This window comes from Antedon bifida, chromosome 1 (assembly GCF_963402885.1).
Source record: "Antedon bifida chromosome 1, ecAntBifi1.1, whole genome shotgun sequence".
NCBI classification, from domain to species: Eukaryota; Metazoa; Echinodermata; class Crinoidea; order Comatulida; family Antedonidae; genus Antedon; species Antedon bifida.
In genome coordinates, this window is record NC_136226.1 from 27,825,091 (window position 1) to 27,850,996 (window position 25,906).

The 25,906-nt window shown below is 33.0% G+C and overlaps 1 protein-coding gene across 1 annotated transcript in view; it reads right to left on the reverse strand.

The window, feature by feature from the left end:
- LOC144847952 (low-density lipoprotein receptor-related protein 2-like) overlaps nucleotides 1–25,906 on the reverse strand; it is a 60,986-nt gene that overhangs the window by 17,351 nt on the left and 17,729 nt on the right. Inside the window, exons 6-25 of the mRNA XM_078704573.1 lie at nucleotides 21,513–21,644; nucleotides 20,025–20,153; nucleotides 18,932–19,048; nucleotides 17,830–17,952; nucleotides 14,997–15,125; nucleotides 14,105–14,230; nucleotides 13,382–13,516; nucleotides 12,876–13,007; nucleotides 10,918–11,037; nucleotides 10,156–10,272; nucleotides 9,398–9,520; nucleotides 8,806–8,931; nucleotides 8,381–8,512; nucleotides 7,343–7,733; nucleotides 6,686–6,856; nucleotides 5,988–6,208; nucleotides 5,124–5,384; nucleotides 4,843–4,959; nucleotides 4,249–4,374; nucleotides 3,531–3,650 (exon numbers count right to left, since the gene is read on the reverse strand). Coding sequence (XP_078560699.1) covers nucleotides 3,531–3,650; nucleotides 4,249–4,374; nucleotides 4,843–4,959; nucleotides 5,124–5,384; nucleotides 5,988–6,208; nucleotides 6,686–6,856; nucleotides 7,343–7,733; nucleotides 8,381–8,512; nucleotides 8,806–8,931; nucleotides 9,398–9,520; nucleotides 10,156–10,272; nucleotides 10,918–11,037; nucleotides 12,876–13,007; nucleotides 13,382–13,516; nucleotides 14,105–14,230; nucleotides 14,997–15,125; nucleotides 17,830–17,952; nucleotides 18,932–19,048; nucleotides 20,025–20,153; nucleotides 21,513–21,644 — 3,048 coding nt within the window. The remainder of the gene's footprint in view (nucleotides 1–3,530; nucleotides 3,651–4,248; nucleotides 4,375–4,842; nucleotides 4,960–5,123; nucleotides 5,385–5,987; nucleotides 6,209–6,685; nucleotides 6,857–7,342; nucleotides 7,734–8,380; nucleotides 8,513–8,805; nucleotides 8,932–9,397; nucleotides 9,521–10,155; nucleotides 10,273–10,917; nucleotides 11,038–12,875; nucleotides 13,008–13,381; nucleotides 13,517–14,104; nucleotides 14,231–14,996; nucleotides 15,126–17,829; nucleotides 17,953–18,931; nucleotides 19,049–20,024; nucleotides 20,154–21,512; nucleotides 21,645–25,906) is intronic.

A 25,906-nucleotide genomic window follows, 5' to 3' on the forward strand; every position in this document is an offset into this window, starting at 1 on the left:
TATTTCTACTGTGGTATATTTCCTAATGTGTATCCTTTTTTATCTTAATCATATCGAAAATTTGTCCTCTCATAACAAGAAATAGTGTTTGGCTGTGTTATACATTAGTGGTTTTATTTTTCATTTCTCTATTTAGTAGAGTAGAACTAATGAAAAAAAGGGGCCAACCTCAAAAAAATTGCAACAAAAGGTTTTTCAACGGATTTTGGTAGTATTGGGTGTACTAAATAACAGAAAAAAAGTCTCAAGAATTTTGACCACCGGAAAGTGTTTTTTTTTCAAGATGGCCGCCAAAATAGATAAAACGTTAAAATGTCAATACCTCCTAAACTACTTGGTCTATTGATATGATTTTGGTACCAAAATACTCAGAACATACATATTTATATTTGCCCTAATAGAACATTTTGGCCAAAAATGACCGGAAATGCTATTTCTTGCATGTTTGACCTTTGACCTTGATATGTTGTATCTTGGTAACAACTGACCGTAGGGAAACAAATTGTGACTCAAATTGTTCAGAATGTACATATTTACATTTATTGTAATGAGACATTTTGTCAAAAAATGGTTAGAAGTAAAGGTTATTGACCTTTAACCTTTATCTATGTAGAATGTCCATATCTCGGCAACTATGTGTGGTAGAGATTTAAAATTGGGCTCTAAATACTGAGCATATGCTTATTTATATTTACTCTAATGAAACAGTTTGACAAAAAATGACCAGAAACGACATTTTTTGATGATTGACCTTGATATGCTATATTTCGATAATGACTGACTAAGACATACTATTTATGGCTCAATTTGTTCAGAATATAATTATTTTTATTTCGTATAATGGTCTAATCTACCCATGGAATTAAGAGCTTTCCTGGGTAACTGTAATATTTATAAAGACTTTTAGAATATGAGTTCAAGTTCAAATTGTTCAGAACATACTGTATACATTCTTAATAATAATAGTGAATAAAAAACCCGAAAAGTAAACAAAAACAAATATAATAATAATTTTTAATTTCTAATTACGGTATAGCAGCAGTTGATTGGATATTGTGCATGTATTTAGTACGGCTTCCTAAACAACTTTTTTAACTTCGTCTTCATCATCGTCATCAATCTCTCTATCTACGTTGTTCCATTCTTCTAGTTGACACACTCCCCAAACTGAAGTACATGCCAATCCATAGCATCTACAACTGCAACATACAGTTTTACATCCAGTAGTACAGTTACAATGGATGATTTTCAAAAGTTCTTCTGAAGCAGCAGTTTCAATCGTCATTATTGGCACAAATGTTTTATTAAAAACTTCCCCGACTTGGTAGCATCCATGGTATTATCTTTCTTTATCCATTGCATGATTTGATAGTATACTCTAAGACTGTGACATTTTGTAGCAGATGAGGTTGGTGGTAGTAGTTGTTGAGGTTTGATAAATTATTTACCCTCAGCAACTTTCTTATTAAACAGCTTGCATCTGTAGCTATTTGGGAAATCCAGTGACTTGGCTCCAAAACGAATAGACATGGCCTTTAATCCAAACTCCTCGATAGTTTGAAATTTCTGATGCGGTTGAGTGAAACTATCGGCACACATCAGTGTCATATTCTAGGTTACTTTCTATCAATTTATTGATTTATTTGCCTTCCTAAAGATGTCTTTAGGCTTTGAAGAGTGAGGGTGGAAACGGACTTGATATTTCATTACATCGTCTAGAGAGATTTGTCCTAACTGAATTTGATGGAAAGAAAGAAGAATTCCTGTCAAGGCATGAGAACAAACACAAATTTATCAACATGCTTTCATATGAGCTATAGAAAAAAGAGTGGAGTTGTGGCTTGATGGTTATGATGCTTGGCTACCACTCCAAGGGTCCTGAGTTCAAGTCCCGTCACATGTCAGGATTTTTTCTAAGGACCAAATTACTCCACTCCCAAAGACTTGTAATAAGACTTTGTTTACGTAGAGCATCTTGTGTATATGTTTGTCTTGTGAACCTCTGAGGGTCCCTAATGATCAGCAATAGCTGGATGGATCACCCTCATTAAATATGGTTTTAAAAAAAACAAAAAAAACGATGTTGACATTGCTCTGGCAACAGTTGAAGTCTCTGAACATAATACAGTAACTTTGATTGGAGAAGACACGGACTTACTGGTACTTTTACTGTATCATGTAAATACAACAAACCGAGAAATGTACTTCAGATTAGACAAAGGAAAAGATGGGCCTACTAGAGTGATTAATGTAACCAGATTGAAATCTGTTTTAGGATATAAAATCATCCATTGTAACTACTGGATGTATGTTGCAGTTGTAGAAGCTATGGATTGGCATGTACTTCAGTTTGGGGAGTGTGTCAACTAGAAGAATGGAACAACGTAGATAGAGAGATTGATGACGATGATGAAGACGAAGTTGGAACAGTTGTTTAAGATGCCGTACTAAATACATGCACAATATCTAATCAATTGCTGCTATACCATAATTAGAAATTTAAAAGTTATTATTATATTTGTTTTTGTTTACTTTTCGGTTTTTTATTTACTATTATTATTAAGATTGTATACAGTATGTTCTGAACAATTTGAACTTGAACTCATATTCTGAAGGTCTTTATAAATATTACAGTTATTTGATTCCCAGGAAAGCTCTCTATTTCATAAGTAGATTAGACCATTATACGAAATAAAAAATAATTATATTCTGAACAAATTGAGCCATAAAAGGTGTATCTCAGTCAGTCATTATCGAAATGTAGCATATCAAGGTCAATGGTCAAACATGTCGTTTCTGGTCATTTTTTGTCAAACTGTTTCATTAGAGTAAATATAAATAAGTATATTCTCAGTATTTAGAGCCCAATTTTAAATCTCTACCACACATAGTTGCCGAGATATGGAAATTATACACAGATAAAGTTAAAGGTCAATAACCTTTACTTCCAACCATTTTTTGACAAAATGTCTCATTACAATAAATGTAAATATGTACATTCTGAACAATTTGAGCCATCATTTGTTTCCCTACGGTCAGTTGTTACCAAGATACAACATATCAAGGTCAAAGGTCAAATTGTCAGAAATGGTATTTCCGGTCATTTTTGGCCAAAATGTTCTATTATAGCGAATATAAATATGTATGTTCTGAGTATGTTGGTACCAAAATCATATCAATAGACCAAGTAGTTTAGGAGGTATGGACATTTTAACTTTTTATCTATTTTGGCGGCCATCTTGAAAAAAAACACTTTCCGGTGGTCGAAATTCTTGAGACTTTTTTTCTGTTATTTAGTACACTCAATACTACCAAAATCCGTTGAAAAACCTTTTGTTGCAATTTTTTTGAGGTGAAACCTTATTTCTACTCTACTAATTGAAATACAGTCAATGATACCCACAACATTATCATTTTCAGTTGCCTTTGGAATAATACAAATAATAAATTTTGAGATCAAATTAAATTAATAGGTTTAATATGGCCTTGGCATCTCTGTGTATTATTTTCAAATGAATTGTCACACTTACGACAAGTACTGTGCGGTTCATCACTTCGGTCGCCACAATCATCATCAAGATCACAAACCCAAGAGTCAGGAATGCAGAAGCCATTATCACACGTAAAATATCCATCTTGACATTCTCGACCTAACAGACAAATACATTTTTTATTATTAATTAAAGAGAGGAAAGCTGTGAGAGTGAAAATGTTTCCACTAACCGAGAAACAAATAATTTTAGTTTATACCACATACATAGATTCCAGTGGCTGTATTCACCATTCACGCTTAGGCTAAGGGAAACACCTTAAAATTAAACAAATCTCCTATCTAAATCAATACAATTTATGGGAAATACTTATTTATTGAGTTAAGTGAAACTTAAGTGTGACTGGTGAATACAGCCACTGGCCTCTGATTTGTATGATAATTACAACCATAATTATCTCCAGTAAAAAAAAAATTCCCCATTTTCTAGGCCTAAAGAATTAACTGCTGCCTTTACAGCGCGAGAAAGGTTAAACAAAAAATGGTTATACTATGGACGAAAACAGTACTGCTTATAATTATACAGTGTAAGACTATTTTTGGAAAATTAGCAGGTGAGATTTATACTCCGATTGCATGGATGTATTTACCTAAGTCTTGTAACTAAATTCAGCATAAATTAGGATGTATGATTATATCCGAGCATGGAATACAGCAGTATTTTTCACAATAGATTACTTGAATAACAAATTACTCACCCATACATACTGAAGAAGCCTCGTCTGATCCATCAGTACAATCATTAGTCTGATCACAAACATTTCTCTGTTCAATACAATTACCTGTGCTACATCTGAACTCCCATGGACTACATTCAGATGCGTCTAAAAATATAAACAATGACATTTGAACTAGATGAAGATGTTTTAATGTATGGAAGCTCTGATAACGGGATGGACATAAATAGAAGAAAAAAAATTGGAGGGTACTGTGTATATATTTATTTATAGTTTTGTTTGCATCTAATGCCAAAAAGGATTGAATCCAACAATGGGGCTGATCTTAATCTAAAGTCCTATCTTTTGTATTATAATTTCCAAAGTTTAGGGGGGAAGGCTAGCTGGGCATGCCTATGCCAAAAAATCCCTAAAAGAGTGTCATTGACTATGACCCTACCAGAATAAACCCCACATCAGCTTAAACTGCAATTATTGTTCCCACAACTCCCATATCATTCCTTTGCATCATCTTTTTTTTTGGTTATCCTAAGATATTTCATGAACAGTTTTGTGTGCAAAGCGCTTTGTATAATGCGCTGTAAAAGACAATCATTATTATTATTATTATCTTACCACAGCCAGTTTCATCGCTACCATCTGTACAGTCATCCTCTCCATCACAAACATACGTGGGAAAAGTGCATTCTTTATTGGCGCAGGTGTACAGACCAGGAGAGCAGGAAGGCGGTGCTGAAAACAAAAAGAAAAACTTAAATGCCATAGAAGTAATATTAAACTAGAGAGTCAACTAATCAGTGGCTATAACTCAGGGGCCCCTGAGTGTCCATAGCACAAGTTTTGAATAAAATAATAATGATCAATTTGTCAACTGATCCAGTGAGTTAAAAACTTACGACATGTGGCCGGTTCATCTGATCCGTCCTTGCAGTCTCGCTCACCATCGCACTTCCAGTAGCTGGGTATACATTTTGTGGCATCATTGCAATGGAATTGTTGGTTTGTACAATTTTCAAGACAGGTTTTTCCATCGGCTTTCAGTACAAAGTTATCTGGACAAGCACAGGTGAAACTCATAGCTCCATTAACGCCAATGGCAGAAATCAAACACAGATGAGTGCATCCACCATTATTATTACCACAGGGATTAATTATACCTACAAATAAAATTATGATTACACAAATAAGTTTAAAAATAGAGAAAAAACAACCTGCATGAAAAGTTTGGGGATGGGCTTATACCAGAGTTAGTTACTGTTACTGGTTACTGGTCCTGTGAACAGGTGTGGTCGTACGTAGGTCGCTTTATAATTGAACATTCCACCAGAGTTAGTACAGTACAGTACTATATTTTTTTTTAGTAAAATGGTCATCATAATATATACTGTAATAACAATAGGTGTGAGGTATAACTTTCTTTGGTACTGTAATTATATATATAAATATAAATCCAAAGGCAAATTACTGAAAAAATGACAATGCTGTGGGTATCAGTGGCTGGATCTCAATGGAGATACAAAAAAAAAGCGAAAAGCTAAATCAAAATGATAAAGTAAAACAGCCAGAAAAGTTAGCAGAGCTTTCGGGAAACTATATATATATACTTTGTTTTTAAAATGTTGAACTAAAGACAGTATTGCTACATACACTTTTTTTTTCATCAACAACTGGTTTGATTATAACATTTTCCCTCACTCACCCAATTTTTTTGTGTCTTATTGAATTTTTGATTTTATAAATATTTATTTGAAGCGACTTACTTGGATCTTGTCTTAATTCATGAACAATGTGAATGTCCATTGGACGATGTATGGTACCCCCGACCTGAGTGTAGTTTCCGCCAAGCAGTTTATCAACTTTGTTAATAGTTTTTGTGTTCCAATCGGTCCAATAAAGTGTTTCTTCAAAAACAGTTATGGCAAATGGATGACTTACGAACGTTGACAGGAATCTAATGTCGGTTCCATCCATGTTTGAGTAACTGCAAGAATTATTTTTTAACAACAAAATTAATAATTATGATAACTTGTTTTAAAGACTTGCATTAAACGGAATACATGATCCACTATTTTATCTGTTTCATTATGGTTTTTTTTATTTAAAAAAAGTTAATACATTTCCAACAACAAGCTACATTAATGAATGGATAAACATATCATATCTACAAACTATGTCATACTTGAGGCATAAATTAAGGAGTGGGGTAGTTTAACAGTCAGGAGTAATACAACACTAGGTCAGGATTGAACCCTGGGCATTGGGATTGGAATACACATAGTACCCACCAAGTTACCACATTTCAAAACACACAGCAAACTTAAGATAAGAACTTAATTTATAGGCAAAATCTTGTATTAGACTAATAAGGACTAATTTGATTGCTAGAGAAAATCCTGGTAGTGAATATAGCTAAGGAATTAATCCAAGCATCTTAAAACTGTTAAAACTAGTGACTTACCCAATATGGTTAAGATGGGCATCGACCCAGTAGAGCTTATTAGTTGTGTAGCAGATGGTGAGACCATTAGGCCACACAAGCTTGTCAGAGTGGATTTCAGTTGCGTTGCTACCATCCATACCTATTTTACCAATGTAACTGCTTAACCCCCAATCTGTCCAGTAAACGTGTCTGAAATACAATAATATATAAATAATGAATGAGGAGTGAATAGAAAATAACATTTTTCAACAAATTAAAACAGTCTTACCATTCATTCAGAAATAATGTATCTTGTATTGCCAACAAAAACAACAATAATTGACAAATGGTGATATAATAAGGGTCTATAGCTATTTAGCTAATTAAATCTTAATACAAATGAAAATAAGTTTATTAATTGTTTTATAACACACCTACTACAGAGGCGGATACATGATCTTTTAAATAGCCGGGGAGTGCTTACATAATAATTATTATTCTGTCTGTCAATAAATAGTTCATAGTGTAGCTATCAAAGGGGGTAGGCGCTTAAGTTGTGCGTCTCTCTCTCTCTCCTATAAATAAATAAATCCTTTAAACACAGTTTCCTTTTGTCTTAGATGTAGGTACAGTTCTATGTGGGGTAAAGCGCATATCTATTTATATCCCTGGACAGAATAGCTAAATGAATCTTACCCATTCTTTGGATCAACAACAACAGCTCTGGGTGAAAAGAGGCCTTCTCTTCGTAGTGTTTTCCTTATCGAACCATCCAATTCTGCAACCTCTAATACGTCTTGAGCATGATCCACCCAGTAAACTTTCCTTCCAACCCAGTCAATTGCTAAGCCTTCTACGTTACCTACGTATTGATCCAAAATAGTCTCAATTTCACCACTACCATCCATATTCATACGATACATCCTGTCTGCTGAAATGTCGGCAAAGTAAATCCTGCCCTCTGTCAAATCATAATCTAAGGCCACTAAATTTTCAAAGCCATCTCTTACAAGACTTTCCACATGTGCATCCACTGTGATGTTACGAATATAGTAACGGTTGCTAAACAATAAGTATGGGTCACCACCTGAAATGACAAGTATATGATACATGCACTAATAAAACATTTTTCAGTTCAGTATACCTGTATGTAAATTTAGCTTAACTTATGTAAATGAAGTTTACCTGTATGTAAATTAAGTTTACCTGTATGTCAATGAAGTTTACGTGTATATAAATTCAGTTTACCCGGATGTAAATTAGTTAACCTGTATGTAAATTCAGTTTACCTGTATGTAAATTCAGTTTACCTATATGTAAATTCAGTTTACCCATATGTAAATTCAATTTACCCATATGTAAATTCAGTTCACCTGTATGTAAATTCAGTTTACGTGTATGTAAATTCAGTTTACTCATATGTAAATTAGTTTACCTGTATGTAAATTAGTTTACCTGTATGTAAATTCAATTTACCCATATGTAAATTCAGTTCACCTGTATGTAAATTCAGTTTACGTGTATGTAAATTCAGTTTACTCATATGTAAATTCAGTTTACCTGTATGTAAATTAGTATACCTGTATGTAAATTCAGTTTACCTGTATGTAAATTAGTTTACCTGTATGTAAATTAGTTTACCTGTATGTAAATTCAGTTTACCTGTATGTAAATTCAGTTTACCTGTATGTAAATTCAGTTTACTTGTTGTTCAATACTACAACCAACACTTACCAGTTATGTGTTTACATTTAGCACCATTCTCTTCTGATGCATATCCATTGACACACCCGCAAATGTAACTTCCAATAGCATTGGTACACTCCTGACTACAAACCCAAGGAGTCTCATTACATTCATTAATATCTGTAAATAAACAAGTCACTATAGATTTGAACATATGTATGTCAAATTAGGTATTTCTTAAATATGTTCCCTATGAGAATTGTCAATACAATTGTCAATATTTTCATGTTCAATTAATTAATAAGGACTAATAAGCACATAGTTAAATATCACCCACCGCATTGCAGACACTTGTTGGGGTGTGAAAGTGTCCCATTAATAGGTATTCTACTTATTTTAAAGGATGCTTTCTTGAAAATGAAAGAGAGTGGGGGGTCAATATCAATGCTATGTACATATGCTGAATTATTTACCATCGCAAGCCTTGCCATCGGCTGCAAGTCTGTACCCATCTCTGCACACGCACATGTAACTTGTTGGTAGATCAACGCAGTCTTGTGCACACTGACTGGCAAATGGATTATCACACTCATTTATATCTGTAAAATAATATTGTAATTATTATATTATCATGTACTTTTTTCAACCTTTCTCAAATGTTGTCTCCTCCAGGGCCAAAGCATGAGGCAGACAAAGGGCTCGCCTTATCTGAAATTGTTAATTTTCACTACCCTCTCTAATTCCCCAGCAGAGATCGTCCTATTTTATATTAATAATTATATTTAAAGCAGCTTGGCCTCGTCTGTTTTTAACCTCTCGCTACGGCCTTGTCCTCAACAGGCTTCCTTTTAAATACAATTCATTTTTCAAAGTTACTGATATTGATATTTTTTGTGACAATTTGATTATATAATTAATTTTTTTTGTAAGATGTATGTAGCAATGATTCACTGTTTGTTTTGGTTTTGAATCATAAGTCATCAAATTATTGATCATATTACAATCAAGCTCTCTATAAACATTTTTCTGTCCTGATTTCATAAAAGAAGATATTTATTTACTCACCACAATGTGCTTCATCTGATTGGTCAAGACAATCGTAAAGCCTGTTGCAAACTAATACATCATTGATACAGGTCAGATCAGTGCATAAGAACTGTCCAGATGGACAACTTGGTGCAGCAGTAGCTGAGGATAACAACAATAATAATTGCAGATTGTTTCACTTAAAGTTTACATTATTCCATGTAGAATGCTTATTATAGTGGGTGCCATATTTATAGTAGTAGGGGTGGCAACAATGAGAATCTAGTTGACCTTTAGGTTAAATGAATATTGGACGCCATCGTTTAGCTTTATCAAATAAACTTGATTCTATGGGTAAATTATAAGGACTTCATATCATGTTAAGTTAAAACATTAGAGACATTTTTTTGCAGCTAAACCTGTATCTGTATGCTTATTTTAAAAAACACATAGGTAATGCATTTTCTCCATTTTCTATGATGGGCAAGGGTATCTAAGCTGTGATAATTTCAATATTTTAATTGGTGTTTATTATTTCTAAAGCTCTGTCTACACTATCAAACTAGTTTGACAAAAAAGGTATAATGTGCCCATATATGGTAGTGATATGCCCAAATATGGTAGTGATATGGGTACATTACATTTTTTGTCACATAAAGTTTGATAGTGTAGACAGAGCTTTAGCTATCAATTAACAATATTCTGTGAAAGTGGAGCGGGGCACGAGGCACATAGCCTTGTGCTACTCGCCTGGATCTTCCCCTAGGTTTTTAATATATTAAATATTGGTTCCTTACTACAATCAGATTCATCACTTCCATCTCTACAGTCATCATATCCATCACACTTCCAAATTTGAGTAATGCAGCGACCATTATTACACGTAAACTCACTACTTCCACATGTTCCATAATCTAGGTAGTAAAAATAATTTTTGTTATTCATAAATTCGCAATTTAATTTAATATTTAATAATAATTATTATTAAAATAATTACTAAAACTATCAATATACTGGTCTAGAGGAAAATAAATTCTTTTACATACAAATATAAAACAAAATTGATTGGTCCTAAGGATTGGTCCTATCATTGATAAAGTGTTTCTCTCGTCCAGTGTCCACCTTAATCAGAGGAGAGGCATAAGACAATATATCTGAGGCAGATACTAGATGCAGGGGCTGCCATAAGAGTCAACAGATGCCTAATAGGACCCTAGCTCCATATATACAGCATATATACAAATATCTCCAAAAATTTAGGCTATATTTACTGAATACTGAATACTGAAATGCTTTATTTGTCCATCATCATCATAAAATAACAACAGAAATTCTTCTTGAAGATTGACAATTATTAGTAAAATAATGATATACAATAAAATATATTATGTACACACACATAATTGCACAAAAAAAAATATAAGTTATGAAACACGGTGTAAAAATGACAAGGTATTAAAATTGAATAGGATTCAGGAGATTAAAATAGTTTAAAACAGCTTTAAAAGGATTAAAAACAGCCTATTATTTAATATAGTTACATAAGAAAAATTACATACCACAACTAGCTGATTCATCTGACTCGTCTCCACAGTCATTGTCATGATCACACTGCCAAACATTTGGTATGCAAAGTCCATTGTCACATGCAAATTCTCCTGCATTGCAAGTTCCTCTCACTACAAGCATATAACAATACAACATGAAAACATTATGTTATAGGCATATTCCGTGGTGTAACGCAGGGGGAAAAGACCTCTGTTTTAGCACTCCTAAAGGGGGTTTCAACGCTAATTGCATTGGGCTGCTCATACTCTGGGCCCCTTAAGATCTTCGGTCCCTGGGTGTAGCCAGTGAGCGATAATAGCCATTACACCACTTTTGGTTTCTCTTGGATGCAATGCAGGAACATGATCATTCACTGAGCTCAGGTATCTTTCCATCTTCACTCAAACATGCCTGCATAACACCATTGTTAAAGAAGCCATCTTTGGATGTTGAGGAATTTGCAAGTTACAGACCCATTTCCAATCTTCCATTCCTTGGAAAAATTATTGAGAGGGTTGTGTCCAGTCAGCTGCAATCATATCTGAATAGAAATGGGTTATTTGCCACTAGACAATCCGCCTATCGTCCAAACCATAGTGTAGAATCTGCACTTCTTCTTGTGCATAATGATATTAGCATTGCACTTGACAACCATAATGAGGTTCTTATGGTCCTTTTAGACTTCAGTGCTGCTTTTGACACCATCAACCATAAGCAGTTATTACATCGTCTATCATCACGTTACGGTATCTCTGGAATTGGTCATAATTGGTTTGCATCATATCTAAATGATAGGTCCCAGTCCATTGTCATCAAGGATGTTTTGTCGAACCCGACTCTGCTTACAGTTGGTGTTCCACAAGGGTCTGTGGTTGGTCCTCTTCTGTTTATTTTATTTACCGCCCCACTACTTGACCTTATTGAATCTCACAATGTGAAGTGTATGGCGTACGCTGATGACACTCAGCTTTATGTCACTTTCAACCCTAATCAGCGTAATTCTGCTGTCAGTAAACTTGAATCCTGTATTGCCGAAGTCAGAGCATGGTGTCAATCTAACAACCTGGTTATGAATGATGCTAAAACAGAACTTATTCATTTTTCTTCTCGTTTTAAGCCTGCGTGTTGGACTGCCTCTGTTAAGATTGGTAATTCTTTCATTCAACCATCGTCATCCTGTAGAAACCTTGGAGTTGTCATGGATTCAACGCTTTGTATGTCCAATCAGGTACATAACATCTGCAAAGCTGGGCTTCACGCTATTCGTAAAATTGGAAGCATTCGGAAGTACCTGGATTCAAGATCAACTGAGATTCTTGTTCACGCCTTTGTTACATCAAGGCTAGACTGTTGTAACTCATTACTTTATGGCTTACCAGCAAAGGATATCTCTAAAATTCAGCGAGTCCAGAACACAGCTGCCCGATTGGTCGTTCAAAGCCCCATAAGGCAACATATCACACCTGTGCTGAGACAGCTTCACTGGCTTCCGGTAACACAAAGAATTACATTCAAGATCCTGCTCTTTGTTTTCAAAGCTCTTCATAATTCTTCATCTAAGTTCATTTCTGAACTTATTCAACCTTATGTTCCTAAGCGGTCTCTGAGATCTCGATCTGAGTCTCTTCTTGCCCATATATTTCATCCCTCCACTAAGTTTTATGGAAATCGTTCATTTTCTTCGGCATCCGTTTCTCTATGGAATGCGTTGCCTATTGAAATCCGTCAGGCTACTTCCACCAGTGTCTTCAAATCTCTCCTCAAAACCCACCTTTTTAATTTGTAATTTTTCAAAATTTTCTGTCTTTGTAAAGCGCATTGAGGCTTTCAGCATAATGCGCTATATCAAGTACCAGTTATTATTATTATTATTATTATATTTGCACACGGGTTAAAGAGTAAACAAGTTGTAGTTGCTGCAGTAACTGCAGTGGAATAATATTGACATAGTCCCTTCAGTAAAACCTACCACAGGTATGCTCATCTTCAGCATCTTCACAATCACTTTGACCATCGCACACCCAACGATCAGGGATGCAACGACTGAAGCCTGGCTTAGGTGTCGTACAGGTGAAGTAGCCTGCAGAACAGGTAGCTGAGGCTAAAAATAAAACAAAATCACAACATTTAACAATTTAAAAAAAAATTAGATAGATAGAAAACAAATTTAGATAGGAAACATAATAAAAGATAAGAGTTCACAAACTGCTGATTCTAAATTTAAACAATTACAATAACAAACATTTTTATGTGATTTACTGTATTTAAGGTCAATTATAAATCTATTACAGGATATTGTATGTAAATACTGTAGTAACATGCTAAAAGTTCTCTAGTTGAGAGAGACAAAGGACCACAAATAAACATTTATTCCGAAGAGATTGCCTAGTTCTTGCCTTCTGGTTTCACCTCTCTTTTCTTTTTCCTTACTCTACTGTTTGTCTGTATGACCAACGAAAATGTATTATTACTTACAGCAATCGCCAGCAGTGTCATCTTCATCAGAACCATCTCCACAATCATCTTCTGCATCGCACACCCAACTTAATGGGATACAACGATTATTCTGGCAAGTGTAATACCCCGTATGACAAGTAAAGTCAGGTGAATCTATAGCAATAAATATCAATATTTTAAATTAAATAGTCATTGACTGACAAAACCACTTATGGCAACAAATGAACAGTGGTTTATCATTCCTTCTAGGTGATAAAGTACCAGGTAAAACAGGTAATTTATTACAAAGTTTTTACAAAGATTCCCATGAGGAATAAGCACAATAGAGTATCGCAAACCTAACTTTACTATAGGGCCTGTTCAGACCAGAGTTGTGCTTTCGTAACGTAAGCGGCTTACAACTCCGTAGTAGAACCAGATTAGTGGAAGACATTTCTTACGACAGTGCGTTAGTTAAGCGATTCTGAACACTTTGCTGTTATGACGCTAATTATAATATGACCTTGCTTGTGATATGAAGCGATAACTCCATGGATCTGAAAATACCTATAAAGTGACCGACACATGTCTTTCTAGGCCAAATGGCAAAAAACGAATGAGAGCAAACCGACAGGGGTCTATCATTCCTTCTAGGAATTCTTCCCATTAAAGTAAAACAGGCATTTGTTATTCTATAGAAATATACTGATGCGAGTATAAGCCCACTCTAGGATATAACAAAAGCAAAACATGAAATCGTACCACAAATATCAGCTGGTTCATCAGTACTATCTTCACAGTCAGCCTCACCATCACAGTACCAGCTACCTGGGTAACATCGCTGTGAATCATCACAGCGGCGGTACGTTTCAGGGCACTCATTTGAACCTAAAAAAGAAACGTAAAGAAGTTAAGACATTGTGTATATTGTCTTTTTAAACTTGCAGGTGTGTTGCAAATTACACTTTTAGAGATGGTATTTGTATTTCCAAGTTAATCACATTTAAGTGAGCTGTAGATTTCATGTTGCCTCAAAAGACAAGGCCTAATGTTATAATTTATACAGTATGATGCAGATAAGTGTATGTAAATAAAATTCAGTACAAAATAACTATAATATATTTCATCATTTTTTCAACAACTATGAAGTCATGGATTCAAAGACATCATGTTCTATGACTCTTATTATTTATAACCAAATCTATTTGACAATCTACTGTTGGAATAAATTTAGGCCATTTTCTATTATAAATGCAAACATCAAAGAACCATTTGTAACAAATTGTATTTTTTAATTTGTTAATAGAATAGAAACTCACTAATTATAGGCCTACAGGATGAAAACTATAATTTATTATGCTTATATAAGTAAGTCTCATTTAAGGCTTAGAAAGTGGAATAGAAAGAGTCATTAGTTACAACCCTGAAACTAGGTCAGGATTGAACCACCCTTGGTGGTTAACATGCTGGCTTTCCAATCAATGGGATTGGAAGGCAAGCATGTTAACCCGCAAACTATAGCTCCACTACTATCATTAGCCTTAAATTATAGTGGCTCTCTTTTGCTTGTTTGGCTTTAAGACTTGCTTTTATTAATAAACTTAAATAATAATAATAAATGAATCATTATTAATGACATAATGATGTAACTTACTGCATGTAATTGGGTCTTCATCTGATCCGTCTAAACAGTCATTGTCACCATCGCAATAATACGTCTCATGAATACACAAGTTGTTGTTAGGGCAGCGGTCATAGTTTTCAGGGCAAGGAGTTGGTGAAGCTAAAACATAGAAATAAACGTGTAATTATGTCTCTATTCTTTCATAAAAATAATAAAAGGTTTAAAAAAGGGGGTTCAGTATTGTATTGTCGTGTTGCACTGCACAGCAAATAAGTACGTTATCATATCATTCAAATAGAGAGATGACAAAAATGATAAACCCAAAACCAAATGATAATACTAATTATAAAAAGAAAAAACATTTATTGGTCAACTTATCTCATTTTCAAACATATTTCACTATTTATCATATTCTTAAAATAATTTAATTGATAATAATAATAATTTATTCTTTTTATTGTTGTCTTGTTAATGATATTATTTACTTTATTGTTTTTTCAAGGGTCTGTGCTTAAAAGCTTTACTTATTTTGAGTTCCCTGTAGATAACCATATGTTTTATCATAGTCGTAACTATTGACTATGGTTTTATGAAATCAAAATATATTTGATTGATTGATTGAACCTCACGAACAAAATTTATTCTCTTTTATTAAAAAACTTGCAACCTCTGCTTCACAGGTCTACATACTGAGCTAACGAGTGCTTAGTACCTAGTAGGACACGCCCGAATCGTCCCGACTGTTAGAAAATGCACAGTATGTAAAAAACAACAGGTGAGAATAAGGGTGCACTTTGTATCTCACTCAGTTTCAGAGTGATTGAGTCATGATCAAAGTTAAAATTTGTATTGGGCTCTATTCATGCATAAGTGTCATTTTGTATACAGGAGCTTACAGTACATATTCAAGGCATAAAGAATGTATTGTAGTAATCTTTTATCTATGAAACAATACTAGAAACAGGATCTAGATTAATTGAAAAAAAGGGGATTTATAATTTAATTCTTCTGTTTTCAATTACCCATAATCATGACAGTGTAATTTAATTGCTTAAACAATTTACAATGCTATGAAAATTATATAAAAACTACAAACAGCAAATTACGTAAGAGGGAAAAAAGAAGAAAAAAAAAGATCAATACAACAAGAAAGCTTTTGGAGTACACGGTTCCCTGTTTGTGGTCACTTACAAGACAGGGGCGTACCATGGGGGGTCGATGCTATGATGGGTAGTGCAGGGAGCGATATTTCTTTTCGTACATAAGTTGGGCGACCTCTCATAAAACGTCACAAAATAAACATGAATATTCATTATTCATATCCATAAGAATTGAGTTAACTACAATTCGCTAATGCAAACGCTTTCCGTCTGTGCTGTGTAGTCGAGTCAATTAGACTATGGACTTTGCATGTCGATGTATGGGGTTCGAATCCCATGACCAACTTCTTTTTACTTTATAGTGAGAGAATAGATTATTTATTTAGAGGGTTAGGTTTAGTTATATTTTAGAAAGTAGTTTGGCTATCTTTCACAAGGAGACCCCAACTTATTATGTACGAAAAAAAAATTGTGTGCAGGCACCATGCATCCTAGGAATATTACGCACACGGTGGGCATTCGGTATGTATTGGCTTTTATTTACTGCATGTACACAGTAGTACAATGTATGTTTCTGTTATCTATTATCTGTATGGAAAGGCCTTTAAACTGTTTTAATGAAGTGTCCTTGTTCTAGGGTTTTACACCATAAAACACAAGACAAACATCATTGAACAGTGTATTACCGTATTTATCTCTTTGTATTTATCAAGGATTTACTTAAGAATAGGCTTTTAAGTTTAATGGTTATTATTGAATTCTATGATATCCATGCCAACGTCTGTCAATGTGGAATAGTATTTCATTGTTATAGAAATTTCTAGAAATCTGCGACCAAAAATCTATGTATAGATATATATATTTTAATTGAATGCACAATGGATAATCCATATTATATATAGAAATTATTCATGATCACTGATTAGATTTGGGATTCCTCTAAAATTGTTTACAGCCAGTGGCATAACAGCTTTGAGCACTTACTGGCTAAACCCAGTGGCACCATGAGCTGAAGTAACGGACTCAGAGCATAATGCAATTACCCCCATTATGAGTGCTTAATCAGGGGTCTTTTCCCCTGCCTTACGCCACTGTTTACAGCTTGTTTTTTACTGTAATGTACATAATCAGAAACAATACAGGGAAGATGTCTATAAGCGTAACTAATTCTGTAACATGCTTGACTAAATAACAGCAGATTTTCAAATTTACATACAATATGCAACTACAATAATTTAATACAGTATTAATATAATATAATAAATATTTACAAATATGTGTTTACTTTTGATTTTAGCCTTTAATAATTTTTTATTCAAAATTGTTATGATAATAATCTTGTCTTTTCAATATAAATTTTATCAAAACTTTAAAATATATATTTATACACTGTACATATTAATATAAATTGTATTTGTATTTTGTTTTGTATGTGTACATCCTAAGGGATTCTACCATTCAACCATGGTTCAACAGACCCTTTTTGAAGGTGCTAAATGAGGAAAACCTGGAATGGGTTACGTTCAGAAAAAAATTTGATCGAACCACAGGGCTGCTAACAATGAACCAATTGGTATTTTGGTATGCAACTCTATTATTGGGCTTTGTTTGGGATAATGTATTGTACAGAAACCAGTCAGCCTAGTGTTATTTATAACACATAAATATATCACCTGTCATTTGATTGGATGATTGTGGGTCACATGGCATGCAATAGTAATATATGCTTTTTAAATATAAATTGTACCAAAAATGAAACTTACGACAATCTATTTCATCAGTGGCATTGGCATCTCGGCAATTATTAGCGCCATCACAGACAACAGCCAAGCTTAGACACCTGCCATTTCCACATGTAAACTCGTCAAATTCGCAGGTTGGGAAGGCTAGAAATAAAACAAATCATACTCTGATTTTAGTAATTTATAATAACTTTAATGCACAAATATGAAAAGAAAAACAAGATTAAAAGGTAATATATTTTTCACATCGATATGAGCAAATACATTTTCCTCATGTCTTAGTGGAATTGAATTAACACATTTATAAACATAATAAATGTATTAAATATTATATTATTCCATATTCATAAAGCTCTTTTAGAAGTTTTATCTGTCTCCTTTTTATCTATTAACTGCTAACAGTACATCATCATATTATATTGCATTTTAATGTTACTGAAGAGTACAAAATATCTTATTTGATTTACAGACTTTCACAGCTGGTTTTTTCCTACACAATTAACAACATTACAATGCACTGACATTTACAGGGGTGTGTCCGCTATGAGTCACAATTGATAAAATATGACAAAAACACTGGTTGAATTGATACCTGGATGTTCTGTATGATAAATTGCTTTCCTAAAAAATACTGGTTGAATCTAACAATTATGTACATTTTAATTTGACAGGCAGAGAGAAACCCTATACTGTGAATGATACAGGACTGGAGATGATAAAAATGTTGAGTTGCCTACTGTGTGGTTCTTGTTAGGGTGATAGCATACCCTAAACACAGTGGTGTAACAACTATGAGCACTTTCTGGCTAAACTCAGGGTCCCTAGAGCTTAGGGGGCTCCAGAGCATGGGTAGCTCCAATCCAACTTCCCAGCGCTAGAGGGCCTCTCATGAGTGCAAAACCAGAGGACTTTGCTCCCAGTTGCGTTACGCCACTGTCTAATCAATGTTGGCCTAACCACCAAATCATAATGGTACAGTATATGCTGTTTGAGCCTTCAAACCAGAAGTAGAAAGTTCAAATCATTTCTTGTTGCTTGTGCCTGTTCCGCTACAATATGGCACAATAATGACTATATTTATATTATTTATATATTGTTGCGTAGTAAATTATAAGAAACTTACGACAATCTACTTCATCACTGTTATCTCGACAGTCGTTGTCATAATCGCAACGCCATACATACGGAATGCATCTAGAATTATCGCACATGAATTCGGAATCACCACATTCATGGAAAGCTGGAAATAAAACAATATGATAATCATTATTTAACATCTCATTATTCATTGTCTGTGGACAGCAAGTTCTGTGTCAAATGGTATACAATTTAAATAAAGTAAATGTTTATAGGTTGATTGGAACAGTTTTTTTTGTTTTTCATACGTATCCAACAGCGAGTAACTCGCCAATTACAGGAAGGATAAAGTATTTAATTTATCGTGCTTATAAACTAAGTCTCATTTGAGGCTTAGGGAGTGGAGTTGAAAGAGTTGTGAGTTACAACCCTGGCACTAGGAATTGGAAGGCAAGCATGTTAACCACCACAGCTCCACTACAATCTCATGAAAATATTCTCTCCATTTAATGAACACAAAACATTCATCATTCATTTTGTACTGTCATAATGTAATGTATTTAAATTAAACCATTTTGAATTGGACGTCAATGGCTATGTACAGTATACAACTAGGTTGAGCTGAGTTTTTGTGTGGAGCACAACATTTATACTGTAGACGGCATGTCAGAGGTTAGTTTCATATTATTTATCGACCTATCATGCTGCACAATAGTGGGCCATTGAATAGAACAATTCAAGATCATTTCTACATTTACAACAAATGCCACATGATACGAAATCAATTAATCAAAAGGCACGGATATATTTAAATGTGCAATAACACATGTACATGTTCTCAAAACACAGTACAATAGTACCAGGATCGTATTTAAACTGATTGTTCATCCTTAGTAACCTAATACGATTAAGTACAGTACTGTAGGTATGATTTGTACTTTATGTAAAACTTACCGCATAGATACTCGGCTTCATCAAAAGGCAAGGATATATTTAAATGTGCAATAACACATGTACATGTTCTCAAAACACAGTACAATAGTACCAGGATCGTATTTAAACTGATTGTTCATCCTTAGTAACCTAATACGATTAAGTACAGTACTGTAGGTATGATTTGTACTTTATGTAAAACTTACCGCATAGATACTCGGCTTCATCTGAATTGTCAACACAATCATTGTCAAGATCACACGCCCACAGATCAGGAATGCAGTTGCCATTAGCGCAGTAAAAATTGAACAAGCCAGTACATGAGTTACTTTCATCTAGAGTTTTAAAACAAAAGCATTACATATTTATAGTGACGGAAATAGTTACTACTACTTGGTTTTTGTGTAAAGATCTGTCTACACTATCAAACTAGTTTGACAAAAACAGTGTGATGTGTGTCCAAATATGGTAGTGATATGACATCATCATGTCCATATATGGGCCCATCACATTTTTTTGTCACATAAAGTTTGACAGACAGAGCTTTGATGCTGAGGTTCACTTTAGAATAATGAGAATAAATTTATTGACTAACAGGGATTAAAATAAATAAAATAATAACTAAATTTGAGACTTATATTTTTAGCGCAATCTCCAAAATCAGTGACGTTGCATTACAGTGCAGATTATTACGTCAAAGTATTTCAACATAACAAGTTTTTTGGCCTTCTTCCAACCAATTCAATAAGTCGGAAAATATTAAAGAAATCATTTGCTTACTTAGACTAGGTCTTGATATTATAATAGGGTACCTGGGCTAATATTTGAAATTTAATACTAGTTATGTAATATTACAGTTTAAAGTGGGTCACTTATACGTGAGTTTAAATTTACAGTATGAAATGGTTATTTAATGTTATATAATGTGCAGTAACACGTCTCTGCTGGGGCTTTTCAATAATTTGATGGCAATTCTTTTTTCAGCTTTAACACTGAACACAGTATGAGAACTTTACGCACATCAAATTGATACATATTATATTTTTTTAATATTGAATTAAATTAAAGGGTAACATGCACAAACTTCTGCTTTCCAACATTCCTCTTAAAAGGTAATGTTTAATTATTAATTCCTAATATTTGTATATACTGTAAAAAAAATGAACAAATAAATATTATATAATAATTTATTATGATTACTTCCTAAAAGATGGTCCCTATTTTCAATTAATATTCACACACAAGATGATCCCTACTCATCTCAAACAACATCATGTTCCCATATGGGGCATACAGTGGGAACTTTCTCATTGTGCATTTTGTTCAAGTTGATGGGTGTATAAATTTGGTTTGTCGAGGGTAGTTATTCTGATGTTTTAAGTATGCTATACAGAGTTGAATAATACCATAATACTCCAGTATTAGAAGAGTGTCCTCGGCAAGTAGAGGAATTCAAGTTGAAATTTTCGTAGGGAATGGGGGTGGGGTGACAATCTATACAGTTAGTTCTAACCCAAATTAATTTAGCCATGTTAATATTGCCCATCATTTGGTTCACAAGAAAGGGTCTCTGTAATAGGGGTGTTCTCTGAATAGGGGTGTCCTCAAAGAAGAGGTGTCACCAAAGAAGGTTTTTTACTGTACAGTATATCTATGTACAGTATATTATCACTAAATTTGAATAAATAACTCACCAACGCATGTTTTGTCATTATTAACCAGCTTTTGACCATCAGGGCATGAACATACTGCAGATGAATTATCAATGCCAGGAGAACAGATATCACTGCATCCTCCATTGAATGAATCACAAGGGCTTGAAGAACCTAGAAAAAAGAGAGATATTTTGCCATTAATAATTTATATTAATTGTACTACACTGATCTAAAGTCAGTGATGTTATACAACTAAAATCATCAAAATGTTCATCATTCAGTGTTCTTCCGAAGCAGGGATTCGCTGGAAATAAGAAAGTTTCCGGATGAGATTTCAAAATGGTATTTCTAAAAAAACAAAATCAATTTAAGACTTCTGCAGTTACTGCAGTTAATTACATTTTTCTTTTTACTGCAATAATGTATGATTTTAGTTGTTGCAGTAGTTAAAAGCTTATGAATATTTTATGTAATAACAGTTACTTGGTTAATTACCAAAAAAAATACTTACTAAATTAATTGCATACATAGGTCAGACAGTAATGGCAGTAAAATACATTTGAAATTATCCCTAACTAACCATTATCCACTCTAAATTAAAATTTTCATTTATTAATTTTGTTCACAATTGACTTATAAATTCGGAAACATTTTTAATATCATTTCCTTTATTTTATCTTATTTCTTTACTACCTTTTTAAATTATGTATACTGTATAATGGGGGAAAAAAATAAATATTTATATTTCACTGTATCAATAAAAATGTTTGTTATATCGACCAATTATGCTTCTCTGACAAAGGCTTATACAATAGCTGTACTATTATTGATTTTGTACCAAATGAACGTTTGTACTGTGCAACCTACAGTTTTCATATTATATATTCATTATCACAGAGTTCAGCCAATATTTTAAAATATGTATTTTTATTAATGGTTTCCTTAAGCTGAAGAATAGAATACAACTTTGTAACCTTAGAATGCATTGGCAACACAACAGGTTGTAAAATAGCTTATTCTTAAACAATTTAGTCGAGATGATAGACCCTTTCAGAATTGAACAGAGCCCAAATAAAAATATCTAATATATATATATATTAATCTATTTTAAAATTATTTATCACATATTATGTACTATATATCAATTTGATGAAGGAACACAACTTTAGTAACAGTAATTATTATTATTATTATTATTATTACTTGTATAGCGCACATTTATACAACATTTAATTATAATCAGCGGCGCTTCACATCAATTAGTATCGTAACATTGTTTGAAATATAGTGCTTTTAAATGTTTTTTAAACTGATTACAGTCGTCTAAATGTTTAATGTGACTTGGTAATTACATACATTAGTACTGGAAGGGGTCAACAGGTAGTGTAATAATTCAAATATCTACATGTGATGGCGACTAATGTTAATGTGTTTTGTGTATCAATGTTGTAGTTGTGTAATGGGCCATATGGGAACACAGTGTCATTATGAGTTCACCAAAAAGAAATAAATAAATTACTAAGTAAAGAAACAGTTTTATAGTGCAATATCATAAAAAAAAATGTTTTAAATATTAAATACCTGTAAAGAAAAATTGTGATTCTACTTAAATTATGTTTTTTTAATATTATGCACACAGCACTTTCTTTGTTTTCGATTGGAAAAGAAAATGAATCCATTAGGCAGCATAAACAATGGCAATCAATACATTTTGTGGTTGTTTAATTTACTGTACAGTATACATTATATCAGGTTCGCACTTAACATGAACTTATAGTCATGGAGATTTCTCCATGGTATAGTATAATACACTGGCATTGTATGTCAAGGAATGATATGGTTTAAAACTGAATTTTAGGGCAAAAAAAATCTTGGCCGCCATTCCACAGGCAATAGAATTACTTTACTACAAACAAGCACAGTAAATTATTATAAACATTCTCATGTTTTGGTACGTTGATTAAATATTGACAAACTATTAAAAATAACGATTAATTAAAACGATTGCAATTATGCAATTTTGTAAAATGATTTTTTTTAGAATATTTTTTTTTAAACAAATAGCAAGAAAGTCATTTGATGAGATTTTTTTTTATTTGGACATATTTTAATATAAAAGTAAAATTGGTGAACAAAGGGGAAAAATAATTGAATATGAAAGGGATTAACAGAAAGAAAGGGGGTGAGGGTGTGTGAAGTTTAATCTGTTGTTTAATTGTTTAATTTAATCTATTTTTATCTTACAAACAGATGACAAACAATGAAATTAACTAACAGTAAAACTTTTTAGAAAAAAGAAACCACAATATCAAATTAGTCATACTCAATTCATCCACAATATTCTATTATTATTACAATTTTCTATTTTTACTATTATAATGCCATTCTGATTCAAGCGTAACCCAGACATTTAGTCAATTTTACAAGGGAAAGACGTACCCAAGGACAAAAATGTATAGTATATTCTTTTGTTTAATGTTTTTGTTTTATATATCAATTCAATATCAGATTTCAATAAATTTCAAGTAATACCTACAGTACATTATTTCATAATTTTTATAAACAAAATAAAATTAATAACACCAACATTCACCTAAAAAATCATCTACAGTAATCCACAATCTAATGGAACATATGGTAGAGTATTACTTAAACTCCAGATTCTGATAACAATACCGTAAAAATTATATTAATCTAATATTAAAATTGTCTTATAATATAAAAATTTCAATTAATAATTTCTTACAGTGCTACTCGGCCGTTCCAAGGCAAAACAACGTAACTACAAAATGTTGCTTTTCGAGAAAAATTGAATTGAAGTTTGAGTGTTTGCATTTCAGCAACAAATTATCGTAATGATGTGAAATTTTGCATGAGTATATATAAATAATAATTATTATTAAATACGAAATGTTGAATAATTTAAACAATTTTATCAAAAGTTATTACCACTTTTAACAGATACGTTGTTTTGCCTTGGAAATGACGTGTATAGAATGAAAGTCATTTCTTAGGCAAAACAACGTAACTGCGATATTCTGTGGCAAAACAACGTAACTGTGGTCATTCCATGGCAAAACAACGTAACTGTGATGATTTTAAAAACAATGGATTGAAACTCTTTTTGAAGAACAGGGAGGGCTGCAATCACTAATAATGCCTACCAACTAGGTTGGCTTAACAAAGAGTGCATTTGAAGCTAGGCTTAGCCATTTTGATCTACTATTTATGATATAGACTTACATTATTATGTTATAGCCTACCTACGGTACTAACCTGCTACTACAAGGCCCACGTACAACAATGCAAAAACGGCCGTCCTACTAGCCTAGGCCTAGCCTAGTTCCATTGACAGTACTGGGATACTAGGCCTAGGCTAGATTAGGTAGGTCTGTCAAAAATAATAGCCTAGCCTAGTTTCATGCTTGCATGAACTTTTTCGTAAATATAGTTAATTCTTAGAATAAATTTTAATACATTAAATTAGTTGTCTAGCCTAATAAGCCTAGTATTGTTTAATATATCTTTTACTTTTAGTTGAGATCGTTGCTATGCATATTGTCATGCATCAGCGGTTTCTGTCTAAAAATTACGTAACTTAGCTGATTGTGAGAATTTGAAGCGAAAATCGTATGCATTTCCGTGGCAGAACAACGTATCTGGTAGATACGTTGTTTTGCCTTGGAAAATACTAGAATTATTTGTTTTTTGCTTAAAGATACGTGGTACTATCTAAAAAAATAATGATCTCTGAAACCTGAAATTTTTACAGGTTGTTCATAAATTTGTAATAATTCCCCAAATGAAAAAATTTCAAAATTGACCAAAATGCAAGTTACGTGGTTTTGCCTTGGAACGGCCGTACTGTAGTCCAATCCCTCACTATTGAGCATAAAGATATAGAAACTAGAATCAATCTTTGAAATACTGTATATTATATAATTTATTAAATGGCATTCCTTAACAGTTGATTTGTTACAATACATACATCATTATATAATATTGAACCTAGTGTATTGAAAAACATTTCTGCTTGGCTGATGTCGTCAGCTGATACCATAGAGATATTATAGTGAATATCTCTATGATGATACAGAGCAAAGCTACTGTATAAGAGATGCTGGTAATGTGTAAGTAGGCAGTAGGGTCAATTGCAGAAGCTATCAATACAATGGATTGCAGACACAAATAATGCTACTGATTGTAACAAGAGATTAAGTGGTTTCATTTGAGATGTTTTGTGAAATCCATCCAAATACTTAATTTTTTTTCTCCATTAAAAATACTCTTGACAGTGAAAGTAAGTAAGTCAAGTACAGTATGTCAATGTACTGTTGATAAAAGATTATCCTTTTAAACAAACTGTTTTGTATGTGCATAAATTCAATAATATAATATAATGAATTGCAAATATCACGTCCAAAAACTACTAT